Source organism: Fukomys damarensis, unplaced genomic scaffold, assembly GCF_012274545.1.
Source record: "Fukomys damarensis isolate Sample0158 unplaced genomic scaffold, DMR_v1.0_HiC HiC_scaffold_4, whole genome shotgun sequence".
NCBI lineage: Eukaryota > Metazoa > Chordata > Mammalia > Rodentia > Bathyergidae > Fukomys > Fukomys damarensis.
The window spans coordinates 1791863-1814871 of record NW_022900916.1 but is presented as its reverse complement, the minus strand read 5'-3'; the positions used below and the strand labels follow the sequence as shown (position 1 = coordinate 1814871).

Here is a 23009-nt window from a genome sequence, read left to right as displayed (position 1 = left end):
TACGTGCTTTTTTTTTTTTTTTTTTTTTTTTTTTTTTTTTGGTACCAGGGATCTAACTCAGATCCTTGCACTTGCATGGCAGGCCGCCAAACCACTGAGCTAAATCCCCAGATATTAAACTGTCTTTTACATGTTGAAATACCCCTTTTGTCACTGTGCCCCAGAAGTGAGCCTCTGGGTTGCGGCAGCCTCTCTGAAGCTGAGTGCAGAGCATCTGAGCGTGCAGTGTCCCAGAAAGGTGTGCCAGGAACCACAGCTTTGGGCCAGCTGAGAGTGGGCGGGGTTAGCGCTCACCCCATAGGCCCTGGCTTCATCTGGGGACGTTAAGAGACGTTTTCTTTGAACATAAACCTCCCAGTCATTCCATTCACACCCGTGAGACCCCCTTCATGAACTCAGAGATTTTCACCTCCGTGCGTCGTGGACAAAGGCGCAGTGCTCCAGTTTGAGTGGCTCAGCTGATCACATCCTTGGGGTGACTTAACCGGGCCCATGAGGAGGCAGCGGGACGCAGGCAGCCAGAGGACCCAGCTGCTAGGAGGGGTGTGACGTCCGCCAGTGGCTTATCTGCTCACGACTCACGCTGCCCCACAGCATGGCCCTGATGCAGGCTCAGTACGTAGGGCAGGACGTGCACACCAGCATTAGCTTAGTCTGCGCGTGGCCGGAAACCAAACAACAGAGCACACGGAGAACAAAGAGCTGACTTGTACTTCACACCCTGGGTGGGCAGGAACTCGATAGCAAAGAAAGGCACTATCTGAGGCTACATTTCCCTGGCACCCACGGCTGTCTCGTCGGGGACACACACTGATTTAAAAAGGGCGTGGATGGGGGCCAGGAGCACGGGGAGGCTCTGTGGGAGCCCGCTTGGTCCTCTGCACCTCCCCTGTCCCAGTGTAAACCAATAGAAAGCAGAGCCCAAATAAGTTCTCTGTGCATTTCCTTATTTCACACTGAAAGATCCACATCCTGTCTGTTATTAATTAAATACTCTTTTGTTTTCGGATCTATTCTGAACCAGTGGAGAATTTGGGTTTATGCATAAGGTATTGTGAACTAAATGAGGATCAGGCCACAGAAAAGAAATTAAACCACAATTGGCCTCAAACTAGTTGAAGGACTTATTCCCAAGGACACAGCAAAGCCCTTTCTTCCACACTCACACCATCGTTCTGGATCGGCCGACACTAATGTAACAGTGTCAATAAAGACTGAGCGCAGGGCTCAGGAGTACATGGACACATGTCTAAGAACTTGCAGGAGGAGAGGCACACCCTGCTCATTGAGGACTGGGGATCACTGACTGCAGTCAGAGGATGGAGCTGGGACCATGTCTTCTTGAGAAAGCTTCACAGATGTTAGTGAAGCGCTCTGGGCTGTGCCAGAGTCTCAGGAAGTGTACAGGATGGCATTGTGCAGAAAGAAGACATGGATAGAATGGTAGAAGGGAGGAGGACTCTGCTCTAATCCTACTGTTAACACACACTGTCTTCTACTGTGTCACAGCAGCCACACGCCCTTCTCTGACAAGACGTTAAAAGTCGACCACACTCCATGTCATGTTTAATCACAGCCTGTGTGGTGAACTGGCCACTTTTCACACATTTCTGTAGTACAGCCTCCCTTCCACGCAGCTCGGGAGGCTGCAGCGTGCGTGGCACGGGCACATGGGGCACGCTTTGGTAGCAGGAAGGAAACCAGAGATGCTGTCACCTTCGTGTACAGGGAGCACTGCAGACTGCTAAGGGAGATGTGGTTATCAACTCCGAGGTTGCCGAAGTGGTCCAAGGACAGCAAGGGTGTTTCCACATGGATATTAAAAAAATATAAGGAGCACTAACTGGACTGGTGAAACAAAAAAAGTATGCAAGGGCCGCAAAGGAAGGGATGCGAAAATATCACTACATTAGCTCATGTGCATGTGCAAGTCTTTAGTGTGCTGTGTAGGTCATGGTGGCACATTCGCCCAGCACGTGAGTGGCCCAGGCTTAAATCCTCAGTACCGCAAAATAATCTCAAAACAAAAAAGTTTAAAATATTGCAAGTATTTGGTTAACATACCTGGATGTGGTAAAGACTCCATATATGACAGGATTTCTTTCATCTCTTGTAGGGAGTAAATAAATATCTTCTATTAATGAAAAAAAAGTATTTTATTTTCAGTATCACATATCTGCTTTCTAATACAACTGACACAGTATTTCTGGAGCTCTATCAGCAGAACAGTATATGCAGTTAAAGTACAGAGCTGCCACACTGTGCCTGGGACGCTTACGACGGGACACCACATTGGACATTTAACCTCTCCTAATTCAATCATTTGTGAATGTGTTAATCCAACTGATACTCTTCACAACTGCATACTTTTAGGAGTATGTGCTTCCACATAAAATAAAAACCAAAGAAGGACAATTTTACCCTTTTGTGCAAAGCCACATTGTACCTCTTCAACATCTGCAAGCTACACGGTCATCAGTGCAGTGTTCACAGTGCAGGTGATATTGTTCACAAGATTATCTAAGATGTGAGCATGCAGGTTTGGGAAGAGAAAAGCTCATGGTGTTAACTTCGTATGCACTGAAAAGATTCCTTCTCGAGGAAGCTGCAGGAGCAGCACAGCAGTGAGGGGAAACTGCACGACTGTCTACCTCTTCTCAGCAGCCTCAGAGCCGTCGTCAAACATCCGGGAAGACAGAGTCAGAGCTGAGGAGCTCCAGGTCTGGGTGCTCGAGCAAGGGCCTCCTGGAGCCAGCCCAGCTGCCCCCGCCGCCAAAGGCATGGCCCACTCAGCGAAGCCCCACGGGTGCTGTTTTCTACCCACTGACTGGGGGCTCTCAGAGGAGCTGCTGCACCCTGTGTCCACCCGTGTGCTCTGTGTGTGCGAATTTGGTGAGAATCACTCACAAGCTACTCTGGCTCATGCAGAAACAGCCCTGGGGGCTGAAGTAAAAGACACACTGCAGGACCAGGCCAGCTGGTAAGGCCTCTCCCGGCAAGAAGGACCGGTACTCACGCAGCTCGTCGAAGTGAGTGTCCGCCCCATCACTCCCGGGAATGGAGCAGACCAGCCGGGCCTTCAGGAAGGTGGTCCACTTGTTTATCAGGCTGCGCTGCCCTCCCACGTCGTTCTGCAAAGGGAGAAGAGCCGTGAAGAAATCATTCTGCCAGCATGAGCCCGTCACCCATAAAACCGCCGGGAGCGAAGCAGAGCCCTGCCAAGAGCCAACTCCTCTAACCAAGACGAGCCGAGAGCAAAGCCAGGGAGCTCACACCTGTGCACTTCTGGTAACAAACGAGGACAAAAGGAGCAATACAGGTTCAATGTAGAAGCACTGACATTTAGTAAAATGTGTCATGTGCACCCAATGAACAAAATATCACACCTTGCACACTGCACTTCTCACTGCTTTAAGTGACTCTAAACCATTACGAACTCCTGTGTAGCAAATGTGTGAAGCCTGACTCAGGAGCGCTGAGGACTAGCTCCATACACACGTGAACCTTTACCATCAGAACCAACAGAAGGCTTTTCTGCCAGCAGGATTTTGTCACAGATGCAGTTAGGGTTGCTGGTTAAGACGATGGCAAAATGTGTGATGCCTCTCAGTTGGTTTTCTTAGGTTCAATCTCTTCTTAAGCCTCTCTACCGCCTCCATCCTACACTTACTGGGATGTGTCACTAATACCCTGCCTTCAGCTCCGTAAGTGCAGTTCGATGCTTAACAAATAACCACCACTGCAAGAGACAGGGGCAGCAGGCTTTAGAGAGGTACAGCTAGCCGAGGAGGATGAGTCTCTTCTGAGATTCCTCTGTGGGGGAAAGCGAGGAAAGGCGTCGGGAAGGCAGGGCTGGATTCAACACCGTGTCCGGCAAGACAGGTAGATCCCAGGTCACAGGCAGTGACTACTGCACGAAGCCGCCCATGCGCTGGGCAGGAAAAGAAAAGGACAGTGGTGGGATGACCCGGAACCACGGCAAGCACCAGGACGAACTCAGTGCAGATGAAGAACAGTGAAGGAAACTGCTGTTAACATAAATTGGGGTGAGAACAAGGAAGGCTTCAGCACCACGCCGGTGTGACTGTGTGTTATTAAATCCCCGATGGAGAGCTAAGAGGTCTAGTAATCAGCAAAGACGCGGAATTGCATTTTGCTTTTGAAAACCACGCAGCACATCCTGGGTGAGGGCCAGCCCTGTAGCAGTCAGTGTGCCCAGACTGTTCATGTATTTATGGCCACATCCAGCTCTTCGCTGACTGTCTCTGTTCAAGCAGCTTCCAGCTGGCAGGGGTTTCCGATGTCCGCAGATTCAAAGACAGGCTCGTCCCGACATAACGTACTTTAAATGCTCACATCCTGGGATCGTTTTATGAATACAAGTCCAGACATCAGAGTGAGTGGGCAGAAATACTGCCGTCTTCTGCTAAGATAACAATGAGCTCTGTCTTTGAGGACAGCAGGGCTCCAGCAAGAAAACATGGAATTACTGGAGTAACAGATTTTTAAATTGATTTTAAAATGCAAGGTAAGTTCTTTCTTTGTCTTTCGCATGACCCTTACTCTATGTCTTTTAAAGTGAAACAGTTTTTAGTCACGTTACCTTTTAACTCTCCAGTTGTATAAAGCTCAGCCCTCGTTAAAAAATTTAACTTTGTGTATGATTTTACATATGTATGGTATTTCTTAAATTTCCTCCCTTATATTTATATATATTTGAGAGGGTGAGCAGTGAAAACAGAATAGTATTGATTCAGTGCACGTAAACTTCTCAGGCAGTGGAGCTGCCTTTGATTTAGTGCCTTACTCCATCAGAGAATAAAGTATGAGCTGCAATTATTTTGCTAAATAAATAAACACATATTAAACAATTTTTGTCCAAGGACATTCCTTTAACAACTTTGCATGGCATGGTTTCATTCCAGAATTATGTACGTTCTTTTAAATATTCAGACACACACCAGTGACAGTAAGTGTCCATTTCCACAATGGTAACCCTGAGAAATTTCTAACTTAGCAGCCTCAGATTTGTTGGCAGCAATCGGAACGTACCCTGCACCTGTATTTTTTAACCCGACAAATGGAAATTGCACTCCTTTAAGAAAATAATCCTTAAATGCTCACGCCTACCCCGACCCCCAGCTTTCATAGCCCCTGGAGGAGTAAACCAATAAAGACAGAAGGAAAAAGCCCAGTGAAGGAGGAAAGCCACCTGCCCTGGCAGGCAGTAGTTCACCAGGCATTGGCTCCCAAGCTGGACAGCAGAGCTCCCAGGCCAGGCTGTGACCGCTGCCAAAGTTCAATCCACTCGGAGCTGCCTCTCCCAGGGAGGTGTCCAGGAGGTGTCGGTGGGGGTGACTTTGTTCACAGGCTCTCAGCCCCTGGATTTGTTTGCAAATCCACTCAATCCCCACTGAGAACTTAAGCCCTCCAGAGCTGAGCTGCAGGGCAGATAAGCTCTTCTGTAAACTGTCACCTCCTCCCCTGTTCTGAGGAAGCTCTAGAGAACACACTGGAGTCACTCACACCCTGGCGTTAGCACTGAGACATCAGAGCCGCAGCGCAGTCTCCAGTCCTCCCTCCGGCTCCACTCCACCCGGAGGCTCGTGCTCAGGTGAGCAGCAGCTTCACATCCTCTCCAGGAAGATGCCGAGGGAGCAGCGGAGACAGGAGACAGAGCAGGCCTGGTCCTGCATGGGGCAGGGAGTACAGACGGGACTCTGCACTCACTCGGTGCTGTTTTCTGTTTCTCTGAAGCTTCTCACATATGCAGTATTTCTAAATTTTCAAGCAATTAATGAAACGAGCAGGCACAGGGCTGTGTCACCCATGACTACAGACCATGGTCACTGCGGCCTCTAATCACACTCTGCTAGCAGGTGGCTCAGTGGGTGTGCCTTGCCCTTCCCCATCCCAGCCAATTCCAGTTCTTACAAAGCTCACAGAGTGTGAGGTAGCTCCGAGCTGTCTCGGGGGAACCTGTGTGGAGTGTGTCCTTTGACCTCCGACCTTCGGCCACCACACTGGCTTATCTGCATGCGCCATCCTGTGCCAGGCCCTCAGTGCCCTTGTAAATATTGTCATCTCCATCCATATACTGGGAAACAGAAGCTCTCAGAAAGCCTGATAGGGCATTGGCTTTCTGTGCTGTTAAATTGTGAATATTTCATAAAACCAATGAAGTGTTCAAGACATCTGAGGACGCGGCCTCCACTAAAACCCGAAGTGTGCTCAGAGATCTGTGGGGATGCTCCTGGGTAGACTTTTCCACAGACACTGGAGGATCATGTACCTTTACGAACTTTAAATAACAAAAATAGAATTGATGGTGGAGTTAAAACCTATACATTTATCTCCTTTTCCAGGTGCAGTTCTTTTGCCTAATGCTGCTGTGTACGGATACGAGAATGCAACTTCATGAAACGCTGTGCTACGAGTAACCGGCACAGCTTCTGTCTGCCTCCTTCCTCAGCTGTGCTGCTCAGTCCCTCTTACTCTGAGGTCTTACTTTAAATGAATACTCTCACCTTTTTCAAGGCATGATAAATTGATGAAACACTACCGCATCACTGAGGTAGGCAACCAGGAAATCAACCACACAGGGTTTCTAAGGGCTGTTCTTCAGGAATTTAACATACAAGCTGTGTCTTTCTTTACAGACTTTCATTTGATCGTTAAAGCGCGTTACCTGATCTGTCTTTTACAAGAAAAGATGCACCTTCTGGCTAGGTTTGAAATGCACCCTACATCTCCAAGAGGCGGACTCAGAGCTTGGGAATGGGGACACACCCTGCCAGCAGCTGTCATCTCACAGCAGCCCCCCAGGAGCCTCGTGTCCCGCTGTGGCTCCTCTGAGCTGTGGATGGATACAGGACTTGGGGTGCTGCCCTGGAAACGACCTGATCGGCCTGCACACAGCTGTGTGTGTGTGTGAGTAACAGTGGCAGGAACTGGAAGAATGACCCAAGAGCCCCCTGGGAAGTGTGTCGCACAGTCGTTAACACGCACTATTCACGCTGAGGGAGAGCGTCAGTGCGGGCGGCCCTGCCTCAGTGCACTCCTGGAGACAGATGTGTGTCCTCCACACAGCGTCCCTTCACAGGGCACGCGTCTCCTTCTGCAGTAATTACATTTTACCCCACTAAGTGGCCCACTGGGATAACCCGAAACTTCTGACTAGAAGAAGCAAAACGAAAAGATCAAGATGAAATGACAATAACGTTAATGAAGAGGACACCTGTGAGTGCAGCGCCCTGTGAGGTCGGGCCTGGTAGCTGCTCAGGGGAATGTGCTGGAGGGACCAGTGCACAGATAACTGCGAGCCACAGAGGCACATTACAGGAAGAAAACAACTATCCCGTTATGCATCTTCTTGGGTTACAGTAGCTTTTTTGTTTTATAGAAAGAGAGCTTCACTCTTGCATTTTCCTATATTTTCGTATTTATCCATGTGTGTATTAATGCAGACAAACTCAGCCATAGTCTACCAACGAGCTGTAACCCTTGACTTTTTCTTTTTAATTTTTATTTTGAGATAGAATCTCGCTAAGTTTCCCTCCTTGGCCTTGACTTCTCGATCCTCCTGTCTCAGCCTCCTGAGCAGTACCTAGGATTGTAAGTGTGGACCCCGGCTCATCTTTCTTCTCTTTACCAGCCTGTTATCTATCAGCACTTGCTTTTCACCGTTTTAAAAGGTTTTGCATCTATTCTGAAATCCAGGGGTCCAAAATAAATTCTAGACAGCTTGACAGTCACAAGGTGGAGCCTATTTCACCAATTTCTAGTGACCTTCAGATATTTAGCAGCAGAGGAAAGAAAAACATATAAATACAAACATCTAAGCCAAAAGGGAAGGTGAAAAAAAAAACGAATAAACCAAAGTATTCTATGGCGGGCACTGAAAACAGGAGTTTTAAGGGACAGGGAATTTTTTTTCTTAAGAAAATACTTTAGTTTTTTGGGCCAACTTTTATGACAAGGCAAAGGAAGCAGCACATGCTTTCCTAACTAGTTCAAAAGCACGAAAACATTAAAAACACAGGCTTGCATAGAACACTGTGCTGAAGAATTCAGTTTCTAAGATTTAACAGACTAAATCGTTAGGGGGACGTGACATGTTCAGCAGTCTTTCAGGTAGAATCAGATTCCTTACTTTCTTTTTTTCTTTTTTAGCTACATCAAACAGCATAATCCCTGCTCTGCCCTTCTGGGGCAGGAAAGCAGACAGGCGTGCGTCTGTAAGGGTGGACTCTAAGTCTCTCACGGAGGCTGGAAGTCACATGCCCAGGGTACAGAGCCCCGGCCCGGGAGGCCCTAACCTAGGGAAGCACCGGCCTAGAAACGCTGCTCTTCAGAGGGAGGACGTCCGAGAAGGGCCATTTATCAGTCGCTGCGAGGAGCTGGGCAGGGCATGAACGGCCCTGGTGGCCCTGGGAAGGGCACCCAACTGGAGCTCCTGGCACGGACAGGACAGGAGGAAACTTTGGGACAGAAAGGGTCTGGCCCAGCCCGAGAGGAAGAGGCATGGCTGGCCGCGAACCCGGGAAGTGAAGGGAATCCAAAGCAGTGCAAAGCAGCGTGGGGTGGGAGGGCACTGGCAATAAACACTGCAGATCGAACGGCAGCTACTTGCAAAGCGAGCAGACACCGATCCTCCTGCAACCCCGCCCTCAGCACTGGCACCAGGCCTGTGTCCCTGCTTCCTGGTGTGGGCATCCCGCGGGCTCCAGGCCCCAGGGTGCCGCCGGGACTCCAGGAGTCAGGTATGAGAGCTGCGCTCCAGGTGTGAAAGACCACTCAGTGCACGTGACTCCTGAGCATGCACACGCCTGTGACACAGGGACAGCGAGCAGATGAAGTCCGCAAGGAGCCGCACTGGCAGGGACATTGTTTCAGCTTGTCACGGGTCAATTCCATCAAGTGAAAAAGTTGCATTTTAAGTCAACTTACTTAGTTCTCAGTATCTCCCTCATCCACCTTCCTCAAACAGAATTTGCAGCACTCAACTAGTGTACGAGATTCTCACCAGGTACTGGCTATATGCAGAAATAAGATCCGACAGTTCTCAAAACTACAAATATTTTCAGAAATGAAGGCAACATGAGAATGGTAATTTCAACCTTCCAAGCCAATAGAATGTCATCTCTCCCCGGTAACCCTTGGCAACTCACTGTCACTGACACCTCTGTCAGCCCAGGCCACCGTCTCTCCCATTGCTAATCACTGTCAAGGACACTGTGCAGTGTGCACGGTGTGTGTGTGTGTGTGTGTGTGTGTGTGTGTGTGTGCGCGGTTCTCATCCCTTAGCTCACTGTGGCATGACCATGTGTTCACGTTCTTCGGAATACATGGTTAGAAGCTGAAACGCAGGGGTCGAAGGCCCTGGCTCTCCACCCCTTCCTGAGCATCGGTCACAGACACATTCCTGCGCTCTCATAAATAATCACAATGAGAGGGGATCCTCAACTTCAAGGTTAATAAGCCAGGAGAGCGAGAAATGCAGTAGGAGAAGCAAGCAAGCCTGCATCAGGTTTCAGGTTGAGTGTTTGTACCGTTAGCAAGCTTCTCCGTGACGGCCTCTTACTGGTGAGCCTGACACCGAAGCTGATTCAAAACTGCCCAGTCTCTGTGCTGCCTTGCAGCACCACTGCCTCTCCACATGGCCTTCAACTGTCACAGCACTGCCTCCCAGGCGCTGCTTCGCTGTCAAACCATTTCCCCGTGAGATCTTTCCTCTTTCGTAACGTCACGGTCCCTCAGGGTTATATCCTCACCTCTGATCTCCTATGACAAAGTTTCCTGACCGATTTCTGACCCTGCCATGATGTCAAGATAAAGGTGATTTCCAGATTCACGACACACCCAAGCCTCGACTTCTATGTCAAGTCGCCCATCCCATGTGCCAGGACACCCTAAAGCTGCACCAAACTCGTGCTAGACATAACCCTAAGTCCCTAAACTGTGGCACTCCTGTCTCCCCTCAGGACGTGCTGTTCTGTACATTTCCCTAGCCCACACCTTATAGGATGCACAGCTCCCAGGAATGTGGGCGCTCTTGTCTCCTAGGTACCTTTGCCCTCCTGGCTAGAAGCACGGGGGTTGCAGAAGGCACTGAAGGTCCAGCTCCTCAGGCGGTGGCCCACAATACAACACCAGCGGTCACCTGCTGATGTGTTGGGTTCCCAGAGATGATGGCCCTCATCTCTGATGCACCACCAGATAGTGCAAGAGGTCTCCACAATGAACCAACCAAAGAATGGCAAGGGAAGACCATCCAGAGACCTGCAAATACATACGCCCTGCTGGAAAATCTTGGGACTTCACTTTATCTCCCTATTCCTATTGGCTTTGGTCCTGGTCACGAGTATTTCTCAATTCTGTTACATTCTTCAAGTCGTTCCCAAATACATCTACCCATCTTCTTGCCTCTCGGCCTCAAACATTGAATCCCTCCTCATTTGCTGCAAGATTGGAGTTGTTGCATGGAAAGAGGCTCCTTAATCACGCAGTTCACCACTGCAGCATCAGAAGGTATCACTCCCCACACTGCCCTCCACCTACAGTGAGGAGATTTCATGTTCTGTGAGCAAAACCCGCCTCTTGATGCAGCCCAGGTGATGCAAGTGCTCCATGCAGGTGTGGAACATGGCCCTGCCCTGTCTGAGCAAGTCTCCCTTCCCACAATGCTCTGGGCCCCACTGGAGGCTTACAGCTCAGGCTTCTGCAGCACTGTGCTGGGATTACTCATTTACAAGGGGCAGTCGAGGCGGGGGCGAATGTCCACATTTTTAATGTACTACAGTAAAAGACATATTGCCATCGATCCCTCAAAAGATACCCTCTCCCCTCTGAACTCATGTATCCCGTCATTCCTGCCACTGACTGAGAGCGCTCTGGGGCCCTCTTTTCTGAGTTCTCTCAGGCGTACTGTTTATGGCTGTTGTGATGCTCAGAATCAGTTCAAAACGTTTCCCTTTCGTGGCCACTTTGCCTTTTGGGGAGAGCCGGAAGTCACACGTGTCAGATCCTGGTGAGATGATGAGGACACTGCCGTGTTTTGAGGAGCTGCCTTTCTGTTGGATGGTGCTCAGCAGCAGCAGTCACTGGGTTTCTGATCTCACTTCACAGAGGCACTCATGAGAGAGGACTGCAGAGCTGCTTCAGAAAGCAGCAAGGACAATGGGACAAGTGTGGTTTCTTGGAAACAGCGGGGAGTACTTTGAGGGGGATTAATGACAATGTGACTTCTACTTCTATAATTTTTAAAAACTTAAACATTCACTATATATTCTGACCACATTGTGCATACATCTACTACCCTCACTGTACCAGGTTTCAGAGAAAAAACACTGAGGCTTATTATCCCCACTAATTGTCCAGGGCAATACATTTTACACAGAAGTTATTTCATACTGTTGCTGCTGTTGAGATAATGAATGAATTACATTTGCTTGCTCATTTTTGTGTGTGCTGTCTGCCTATCACTACAACCTCCTCTCAACCAAACACTAGGGTGTATTCAGCCTAAAAATGGCTTTGGTGGATCTAAAAAATACAAATTTTTTCACAGATCAACACAACATTTTTTTTTTTAGCTTAGTGGCTGAAGGAGCAGAGAGCTCTTAAACTGTAAGCATTTCTTTCACTGAGCCTAAGTATTCAGCTCAAAATGAGAGCAAACAATGACAAGAAGGACTAAGCCTGAATATTTGCAGATAAGCACAGGGTAGAAAAGGCGTGAACCAGTAACATAAAGGACTCCACATTAGGAAAGGAGCTTGGTAAACTTGTGGGGGTATGTGGGCCACTCAGTCTCTAAGTGATCTCTTCTGCCTGCAGTAATTTCTTTTAACTGCCAAGCTCAACTTTTCTTCATAACATAGACATGCATTCTGTCATTACTTTTCCAAAACAGTAAATAATGTCACAGAGACATTTGGTGGTAAAAAGAGAGAAATTACAGAAAGGAATAATTTCCAGATAATGTCAGAGAAGCCTTTGCATGAAAAGATAATGCACAGCCACAGCAGAGATTGTGAACTTTTCAAATCATTATTAACTGTATTATCATTTCGTGATGCACATCTGTGTCTATATACATAGAGATTTCATTTCATATTACCACTTAGAAGTGCTCAGTTTTTACAAAATTTAACCCTAAATTATTAAGTAAACTTGGAAGCATGGGCTGGCTGTGCTGTCACTGAGAAGCCCCGGATGAAGGCAATTAAAACCAAACGTCATAAGCCTCAGGCCGAGGGGCCCTGCTCCCAAGATGCTGCTCCCCACATGGAGGCATCCAGTAAACACACGAAGGAGAGAGGAGTCTCGACTCTTCTGCAAATTGCCCTGTCATGTGTTCTTATTTGATCTCACAGATTACTGATTTCTTAACAAGAAAAGCAGCGCGACCAGATCTTTCTGCGTGGTCTCAGACTGTTTCTGAGCAGAGGAGACTCACTCACTGCAGTTTTCTTTGCCCTTTCAGCTCTGTAAGAGTTTGTTCATCTCGGAAATAAACCTCCCATGGCTGGTGCTCAGGGTCCAGGGATGCTCTCGTACAGGCAGTCAGCAAAGACTCAGCCGCACTCCAAACTATCTCCCTACCTTTAAGATTACACTTGTGCTGGGAGAAAAGCGTTTGACTCGCTGTCTAGTCAGAACGGTCAGGAATGAGCCAGGCGGGTGCTGTGACTGGCCTGGGATTCACTCAGTTGACCGGAAGCCTTTCGGACCTCTTTGCCATGGGCATGAGGGTGCCGATGCTCTGACTGGAGGCTGTGCCACACCAGCCTCTGCCCAGGAGAGACCCCGGGGGAACTGCTGCTCCCCTCAGACTGCAGGGAGGATGCCTGGGAGAGCTGGAGCAGGGGCATCACTGGCCAGGGTTCCAGGGAGGGCAGCTTGGCTCCCTCACAAGGTGGCTGGGAAGCCGTGTCTGCACGAGTGTCTCAGCCCGCGATGGCTTGCGTTTCTGGGAGGGAAGGGTGCGGGAGCCCGGCACAGTCTGAGGAGAGAGTGACAGGCTTGTGGAAGACAGGAGCCTGCACAAGACAGCGAGCCTCCTGCCGAGAGTGTTTATTAGCTGAACAGCTCTGGCCCCAGTGGCTGCGTGAAGGTGAAGGGGAACGTCTGGCCCCTTCAGACTCAGGAGTGCAAATCCGAGCAGGAAACAACGTCCCCGGATCCAAAGTTGTACTGCAGTAGCATCACTGTTCTTTAAAGCTCATATTTGATCACATAGGAGTCTGACGCACTAAGGGGAAAGGCTCACTGGGCTCCCGTGTTTATCTATAATTTATATAAAATGTCTCTGTTCAAAACTAATCGCAGTGTTTTCCAAAATAAAGGTTTTCTGTTTTCATGTATCTTCCTTTCTTCATTTTCTCTCAGAACCCAATGCACATAAGTGGTCTACAAAGTATTTAATATGCTAAAATATATGGCCATATTTTAAATTCATTCGGTCCCTGTAAAATACAGAATTTCACGGGTGACAGCAGGATTTTGATAAAAACACAGGATGAGACTTTGCTGGTGTTTAGGTTACTTGGTGGTTACATGAAGTTGCTTCAGTTTTAAATACAATTATTTAAAACTACATAAAACTCTTTAGTCCCCTGGCTGTGGACATTGTGGTGACCTCACTAGGGACTGAGGTGCCCACCTGGTGCGGGGACCTGCAGTAAAGGGATGAGTGGCCAGAGCGGGACTCAGAGCCCTGTGCCCAGGCTGGGAAACATCTGCACGTTTGAAAATCACAATCCTTCTTTTTAAAACCCTCTTTTTACTCCTGGATCTCAAAAATTACACATATATGATAGTGTGACTGTCTTACAAATTTGAAAGTGAGCTGTTTGTCTTTCAACACTGCATAGTTAAATGTTTCATATGTATGACACACACGGTATATATATATATATCTATATATATATATATAGATATATATATATATATAGATATTTGTATATATTCACATATATATGTGCCTGAAGTACAATAAGTAAAAATGTCTTGCCTTACAAACTCTCCCAACTCTGGAAAGGATGGTCTTGTCAGAAGTGCTGCCTTCTTGAGATGATTCACGAAAGAAGAAATATATTTTGTCATCATCTGGATTGTAGGTGTCCGGTATGGGGAAAGTTCCAATAAACTTTGCTCCTGTTGGAAAGGAAAAAGCAATGAATCAAAACACCAAAACAATCGGGCTGTAACAGTACCGGTGCCTTTCAAATGCAGACCGTGGGGAGTAGAGTAAAAAGAGTTCACTGTGGGAGACAGAAGTGAAGATAAAGGAACACGAAGGGTACCAGCGGATCCTAGGGGTCCGGGAGGCCAGGGAGACTGACTGCTCTGTCCTCAGGGTCAGCACAGCTGCTCTGAACCATGGCCATGCACTGAGCCAGCGTGCTGGGAACAGGCATCTGAGGCTTCACCACGTCTCACAGATAATGGTAGCGTGATGGCCCGGGGTGACCTCACCTCGCGGGGCCATGGTGGTATAGACTGCGGTGTGTGTGGTGGGAGGCAGGTGTTGGCCAGAATGTTATGCACCTGCTGTACCTGAAAGTCTCTTCAAATCTGGAATTATACCTTATGCCCTCTGCATAGTTCAGGCTGGCCTTGAACTTGTGGTAATCCTCCTGCCTCATCCTCCTTGCGGCCTTTTATAAAGAGCTTAGGGAAAGAAATATACATATATTCTAAAGTTGTATATAAATTTTCTTTGCTGCACTTTGTAAAACTGCCCAAGGAGCAAATAAATGAAACATACAGGAGTGCGTGGGTCATCTGCAGTTAACTCTCTTCTGGATTTCTAACTTGTCTCTGCCACTTCCTGTACACATGAGCTCAGACTCGTGTGCTCTCCAGGTTGTGACTACGGGATGCATACTGTGTTCTCTCCATGTCGTGGCCCTGGTAGAACCCCTGAGATGGGAGCAGACGAGCTGGTCCACATAGGCATGAGCCTCTCGGGAGCATCCGAAGGGCGAGACTTATCACTGGGCTCATGACAGCGATGCCTGCCCTCAACACTGTCTTCACCGTAATCATGGGGCTGCCAGAGAACTGAGCACAATGCGTGCTTCTGAGAACAGCATGGCTACTAATGGAAAGTCAGCCATAATATACGCAGGTAAATGGATGCAAACATTTCCAGTGCGAAATCTCCCTCGGCCGGTCAGTGCCAAATGAATCTGCCTGAGCCCCTGTTGAGGACCAAAGTCTTGGTTTTGTAGAGCTGTGGACTTGGACGTGGCTGGTACGAGTCCGAAGTGATCTCTTGATTAAAGCGTTAATGACAGAGACGGGGCTGCTGTGAGTGAGGACGGGATGTGAGGGCAAAGGTGCAGGTAGCAAGGGCCAGCACCGTGGCGCTCCGGTTTAGGACGCAGATGCAGAGAGCTTCACAGGGGGAACTGGTGGGGTGTGAGGCCCTCAGCGCTGCCCTGTGCGAGGCCCTGTGGGGCTGTGACTGCGGGAGTGCCCCCGCCACCCCCGTGCACAGGGAGGTCAGAGCCCAGGCAGGGGCGCCGCACAGCAGGCCGCAGACCAGGCTCCTGTGGGTCCTCGGGACTGGTGGCCCAGTCCTTGCGCCCCATGGGAGGCTGTGGAGGAAGGGAGAGGAGCGAGGCAAGTGCAGGAGGCTTCTTCCCTTCGTTCTTCCTATCCCCCTCCCCTCCAGGTGAAACTCCGACGCGGCCTCCCCCTCCTAACGTCCCAGCCTTGGAATGGAGTAGAAGATAACGTAAAAGTGCACGCCTGTGATCCCACACCGGGGAGCTGAGGCAGGAGGATCGTAGCGAGTTCGAGGCTGGTCCTGGCTACACAGTGAGTTCGAGGCCAGCCTGGGCTGCAGGGCAGGAGCCAGTCTCAGAAGCAACGACGGCCCTTCCCCTTTCGGGCAGAGGGTGTGGCTGCCTCTTCAGCCATGATCAATGTCACAGACACTTGGGTGGACGAGGGACGTGAGGGACCAAGAGGAAACAGGATTCGTGAGCAGCCAGAGGGAGACGGGCGAGAGCAAAATCATGCGGAAACTAGGGATGTGATGGGTTTCCCTCATCTTGACAAACGTTTGACCTGAAGTGGGCACTGACACACGGAGGATCCCTCCTGCACCTCAGTGCAAGGCCGGCGGCAGTCACACAGCGCCCCGCGGACCGCACTGACAGGCCCATGTTTGTCCTTTCAGAAACGACACAGTGGCCCCTCATTACTCAGCCTCTCTCTCCGTGTTGTGGACGTGGAGTGCCCCAGAAGCCGCAGGGCCACAGGCATCTGCCAGTTGATCGGACTGCACCTGACTGCACCGGGCCCCCGGGCTCCTGTGGGAAACAGGCCCTCCAGCGGACTGGCATCCAAGGGCGTGGCAGATCCCCTGCAGGGAGGAGCAGCACGCTGGGTGAGCCAGGAGACCAGGGGCATGGGAAGGCGCAAGTGACCCAGTCCACCTTCCGGAGACGCGCTGTGACCGCGGGACGGACAGAGAGTGCAGGATGGCCTTCCAAGAGCCGCCTCTCAACTCCCAACCAACCCGGAGCACAGACACCAATCATTTCCTGTTTATCCAGTCACCACTGATTGCACCAAGCTCTCTTTCCCTGAAACGCTGGTTCTTTTACAAGTCTTGTGAAACAACTGCTCTGGAAAGCGCGCTGCGCACGGTGAAGCCAAATGTTTATTATATGAAGAAATCTAATTATGGAAAAAAGAGTATCAGACTCAACTGTTCTGTGACTTAAATCATTAGCACATTTATAAGTTAAAAATAAATGCACGCTTTGAGAATACAAAGTTTCTTTCTTGCAGATGACACTGGGGTCTTGTCTCAGAACCCTGACGTGAGCGTTTGTGATAGGCTCTTTCCTGACTGGCTGCCAGGCGAGGGTAAAAATAGTTATCACTTCATGAGTGCTTAGTTGTTGAGTCAAACAAATTGAAACTGTACCAGCGGACACATGGGCTTCATTAGGGCGCCGCGCTCCCTCCGGCGTCTGAAACACGGGCCCAGAACGGCGCACTCAGGTCACGCACAGCACAGATGCTCTCAGAGCGTCGCCGCCACCCCAGAGGACGAGCGCCCGCTCCACCTGTAGCAGAGCTGCTGGCTGCTTTCCTTCTCCCCATAATTTCAGTTCCCTGTTATTTTAAAGAGAATCCGCATCTTTATGTGGGAGAATGTACACATCACAGATCACCCCGATGGAAACTTCAAGTGCAAACTACCTCCATATGTTAAAAACAAAATCTGAAACAAAAGCCCCATCTACTCCAGAAAGAAAACAAAAACATATGCAAGTGAGGCGTCGTCGTTAGCTTTGATTTTCCAAGTGGTCCCATTCCTTAGTGTTACCCTACAATTCTAACGAAACCGCGTCGTGTCTGAGCGATCACCCTGGTCCTTCACGGCATCTGAGCCCAAGCTGGTGAAGAAGAGCGCGGAATCGCCCAGCCACCATCTGGCGTCACTGGAGGTGGAGCGCGTCAAAGTAGTGACCCTGCCCGCGCTCCGTAGGGGTTCACACCGCAGGGAAGTGAGAGCTCAGGACTGAATGAGCAGCACAGAGGAGGGGAGGGGCTGGGTGTCGCTGGGCTGTCCAGGAGGGACCCAGAATCCGGAGTGGCCACGGAGCACTCAGGGTTCTCAGCGCCCCAGGAGGCCCCGGGACTGAACTGCACTTTGGAAGATGGGTGCAGCATCGCTTTAAAGGTGCATGCTTCCTCAGAATCTGCACCCTAAGAGTTAGTATGCTCAACGGCATCTTCCGTTCATGACATCTCCATCTCCTGATAAGAGTTCTGGGGGTCACAAGCAAATACTAGGTAGGAATTAAATCTGAAAAGAAAAGCAAAATTTAACAAAAGAATACTGTACATGTCTGACCAGAAACGGAGGGTTCACCGATGTGATAATACATAAGAGAAAGGAAACGGGACACAGACCGTGAACTACACTGGCCCTCACTTCTCTCACCCGGCAGTGGCCCACGGAACTGAAGGGCAACGTCCACGCCCGCGTGCTTTGTGGACAGTGGACAGGGCTCTCCAGAGGGCTGCAGCACTGAGCACAGTGTCTGCTGGCGCAGGAGGAAGCTCTTCACCAAGGGAAGCACTCCCTCTCTAGGAGCCGATACGGCATCCCCAGGCTACAAGGCTAAGGAGAGCTCGGACGTGGCCAGCGAGGCGGAGGAAGGCAACGTGAGTGTGTTGATCTTCATTAATTAAGGCAGGCACCACACAGGCGTGGTGTCGCCAGACTGGGATGGCAGCCATGGACCGAGCACCCGCATTGGTGAGCACACAGTCATGGGTCCACCCCAGAAACACCCGCTTCCGGGCTCTGAGGAAGCACAGGATGCTAAGGGAAGGCCAGGCTGGCAACCAGCAGACGAAGACATCCCTGCCCCAGGGTCCACTGCTTGGTGTAAAACATGAGGCCAACGAGATGGCATCCAGGACAGCGTCTGCACTCTCTTCTTCTGTCAGGCCCAGAGCCAGTGGGGACCCAGGCCCAGGCCAACTTCTCATTTTCTACACAGGGGCACCCCAGCTGGGTCCCCCTCGTTTTGGGGCCTCAGCACCATCTCTGACTTCCTCCCACACTCTGCCCGCCTGCCCGGCCTCTTCCTCCACTCTGGTTGCTTCTCTCTGGGAAAATGTGAGGACCTTGCTTTCTCTGCCTTCTGACCCTCAGGGAGCGAGCTCTGGCCCACCCATGGTAGGTGTGGGCCTGTGTGTCTATGGATTCTGAAGAGGGCCATGCCATAGAGCACAGACAGACAGGGCTGGCCTGCAGGGCACCCCGGGTCACCGCATCTGGAGCTGGCCCAGTTCCCATCTGTTCAGGCAGGATGGCTGTGCACCATCTCCTATAGCCTCACAGGTGTGGTGGGCAAACAGTAGCCCCAAGGCTGTGCCAGTACCCGAGCAGATCTCACAGGGCTGCAGGGGTCCAGGGTATGTTTGGAGGGGATTAGACAGGAGCAGGGCAGGCAGTTAGTGAACAGTAAACTTGGGCAGGGACCAGGGAGGAGGCAGAGGGCTCTAGGTGACGGTGCTGGAAGGAGCAAGGCCAGTGTGGGCTCAGAAGGAAGCCTCTCCTTGCTGGAGATTAGATAAGGGCCACAGAGGAGGGGCTGGGAGATAAGCCCAAGGTGACCAGCTTTGGGAGTCCAGAAAGCTGAATGCCGGGAAATTGGCACAGAAGGGCAGGTCACAATGACCAAAAAGACATAAAAAGTTTAGCCTTGGGTTTTGCATTTCAGGTCAAATTAAACCCAAGGGTCACTGAAGAACCAGTCAAACCCCACGGCGCCACAGTCCAAGTAAGGCATGGATACCTTCACTCCTAGGAAGAACTTCTATGCGCCTTCTCCCTTCTAATTTGTGATGGAATGGAAGACAGAAATAGACATCTGCACAGCCATTCAGTCACAGGGCTGACTGGGATTGTGGCATCCACACTGGCACGGGAAGCCCCGTGAGGACAGGGAGAAGCCGGGCATCATCAAGGGGGCCGAGGAGGTGACAGAGGCTCTGAGCTGGCTTCAGGTCTGCCCTCAGCTCAGCCCCTGAGGTCTACAGAATCAGAATGATATCGGCCTGGTGGAAGTGTGTGGGGTGAAAACGAAAGCCTTACGTTCCGTTCTGAATCATTTAAATAAATTTGTGTTTCTTTGAACACCCAAAATGCAATAGGACCCCTGAATAAAGTAGAAATTAGACATATCTATGTCAATGACAGCATGCTTATAATTTTGGAGGGATGTGTCCTCACCCACCGTACATTTTATCAAAATAAAGTCATCATCATCACACATATGTATATCACAAACTAATGAGGATAAATGCTAAATACTCAGACTTGGTCAACCCTGATTTGATCAGTGTGTTCTATACATTAAAATTTCACGCTGTAGCCCAAGTATGTACAATTCTTATGTGCTGATTAAGATAAAAATGAGCAACATCATGTATCAGTGACAGGTGAAGGTGTGTGTGAGGAAGGAGTCAGCACTGCAGTATACCGTGGAGCTGAAGCGGCGTTCGGCTGTGTCACTGAGACCTCTCAGGGCGAGTGCTCGTCTTTACAGACCATGCAGTAAACACATAGCTCACGCGCCCCTTAAACATTGCCACCATCTCTCGGTGCAGCACAGTGCTGAGGGCACAGCAGAGCTCAGGGCGCTTCTGGTCTGTCCGGCCCAACATGAGGCCCTTCAGACGCAGCTCGCAGCGCTGTGCCCGGCCACCTGCCCCGGGCTCCCATGGGCTCGCCTGCAACAGTGGCCCCGACGACGTTAGGAGGAGGACAGACTCACCGCTGAGCCAGAGGTGCTCGGAAATGTCCGTGCGGATGTAGTAGTCCTGCGCCGGGCCCAGGGACCGCGTGAACGCCGTGTCTTTGCCCAGGAAGTCAGACACCGTTCCCGAGTAGAGGTGCTCATCTGCGGAGAAGGACACGCTTAGACGCGCTTCCCGGGCTGCTCCACCCCGACCCAGAGAACGGGCGCTCGATGCCAGAACTCTCTGCTTCGTGGATTTCGCTTTGCGATTTGGAAAACTAAACTTGGGTGAAGAAAGGCAAATAACTCTGGCAAGCTGGTGCCAGCTGCTAGGACACAAAGGCCAGAGGCTCCCGAGAAATGACCGCACACGCATCTGCTCTCTCGGAATGAGCGCCCCTCTCTCCCTCCTCACCACACACGATTCAGAGAAATACCACGCTGGAAAGCTCTCTGTCGGCACCGCACACTGTGAGGCGTTAAGCGGCGCAGTGAGGAATGGCGGCCTCATGGGTGCTTCCCCAACACCACCCCGTAAGCCGAACTTTTCTTCCCCCTGAGCCGGGACGGAGCTCGAAGCTGGGAATCCTTCCTGGGACTGGTGCACTGACACGCCGGGACAGGAGGGTGGGCTCTGCGGACCGAGGTGCTCCGTCCTGGTCCTGTCGTCATGTGCAGTGTGCATCCGGGGTGCACCAGGGAGAGGATTAGGGGAGGAAGAGGAGAGAGCGGAGGGAGACCGGGCGAGCGAAAGGAGAGGACAGGTGGGAGAGAAACGAGGGGCGGGCAGTGAGGGTGGGAGGAAGGGGAGCGAGGGGAGACCAGGCTGGGGAGGCAGGTGAGCCCCGGGGCTGGCAGAGCAGGGGCGCAGGGGAGACTGGAGCGGACAGTAGCACCGAAGTCTTTGTTACCGCAAGAGACTTTTACAGCCCACTATGCTGGGCTCCATTAATAAGAGAACAGCCGATCTCTCCAGAGCATTTGCCTTTCTTTAATGTTTACATGGGAAAATAAAAATATTGTTCTATCACTGAAATTTGCATATGCCTTATAAGAGAAGTGAGTGCTCTGACGATGTCTCTCTCTCAGCTTTTCCCTGAACTCCGGGGAAGAACTGCATCCAAAACGAGAGGCAGCGACTTCTCACGGAAGCGCTGCACCACATGGAGAGATCAGCTGCGGGAAGTGGGTGTGGACACAGCCCGGCCTCCACCCCAGATGCTTCTCCAAAGCACACTGGGTAAATGTCAGGATTCTACCGGGAAGTAAGTTTTTAAAATAGATCAGCATTGCCGCTTTGAAGCATTCTCAGGAAGTTTGGTGAGAACAAAAAGAAGCAGACCATCATTTCAAAATACACAAAATCCCAAATCCCAAATACTCAAATGTGTCATCAGAAAAAAAAAAAAAAGTTCCAAACTAACTGTGTCTACTACCCAGCTTTTAAAATGGTCTTCTTTGTACCTAAGATTACTTTGGGATTCCTCAGCGCATCCAAAGCCCACAGCCCTTTGTCTCTTTATGAAGAGCGTGTCAACGCCTTTGACGGATGAGACTCACAAACCATCTATTTGGTTTACTGAGAAAGAAAGAACATGAGCCGTATAATTTTAAAAACACACAGAGACACACAGGCTTTCACTTCAAAGCAAGATCTCTGGTGTTCACTGAGTGAAAATTACAATGGCACAGTGGCTCACTCCTGGCACCTTTTCAAGCATTTGATAGACAAGTTACATAAAGAGAGACTGAAGTCAGGGCCAGGGACAAAAGGTTCTTGGGACGGCTGCGCTCCGGGAGCTCTGCCCACATTCTTAGAGAGCTCCGACCACACAGCGCAGCTCCACTGCACAGGATCCTGTTGTACTGGAATTTAAGGTATGCACAAGGGAATTTTTTTTAAAGAAGGAATTGAAGAAAAGTGGAAATAGAGCCTTGGCAATGGGAACGAACACAAGCTGGAGGCAGTGGGGGGTAGGAGGGGAAGAGGACAAAAAGAGATTAAGAGGTATGTGCCTATGTCCTGACCCCGTGACAAAAGAAAACAATGTAAAGGTTCTGCACGCTCGCACTGACAGAAAACAAATACAGTTTTGAAAAAGATGTGTACAAACTGCGAGAAGACTCCGCGCTCGCAGAAATTGCACATCTCCTCGATACAGCAGTGAAGTTGGGGGCCCAGATCATCCCAGATCTGTGCTCTCTGGCCTCATTCAATTTGTTTGCTGATTTATTTACTTACAGAACTGTCATGTGTAACTTTCACCATGAGCCACATAGGCAGAGTTCAGTATAAGAAAACCCCAGACATCTGAGCGGAAATTAGGAAATGAGTGAGATCATTTGGATGAAAAAGAAACTGATCAGGACTTCATCTGGGAAGCAGTGCTGGGCCTGGCTTCACTGAGGAGGGCTCTGGACGGGGAGCCCTGGGTGACCCTCCTGGTGCCACGTGATGCGAAAGAGTCACTAGAGTTGCCTCCAGCTCCACCGGAAGATGCGGACACACATCTGTCCAAAGGTGAGACTGAGGGTCCCGGACTTACCTGTCATCACAGAAGCAAAGGCCTGCTGCGGGTCAAAGGGACACTTCAGCCTGCCCGACTCCAGGTGGTGCGTGTCCAGTTTGAATGTGACTTCCTGTCAGGAGAAATTGTAACACGGAAGAGTGTCAGCATTACCAAATCTGCACAAACACAGATGACAGAGGCTCGATTCCGG

General features: G+C 50.3%; 1 protein-coding gene across 1 annotated transcript in view; it reads right to left on the bottom strand.

Moving 5' to 3' along the window:
- The window catches only part of Sema3d (semaphorin 3D), a 101503-nt gene that overhangs the window by 29611 nt on the left and 48883 nt on the right, over positions 1-23009 (bottom strand). Inside the window, exons 6-10 of the mRNA XM_019209382.1 lie at positions 22835-22928; positions 20325-20450; positions 14018-14160; positions 3017-3131; positions 2065-2134 (exon numbers count right to left, since the gene is read on the bottom strand). Of these exons, the coding sequence (XP_019064927.1) occupies positions 2065-2134; positions 3017-3131; positions 14018-14160; positions 20325-20450; positions 22835-22928 (548 nt within the window). The remainder of the gene's footprint in view (positions 1-2064; positions 2135-3016; positions 3132-14017; positions 14161-20324; positions 20451-22834; positions 22929-23009) is intronic.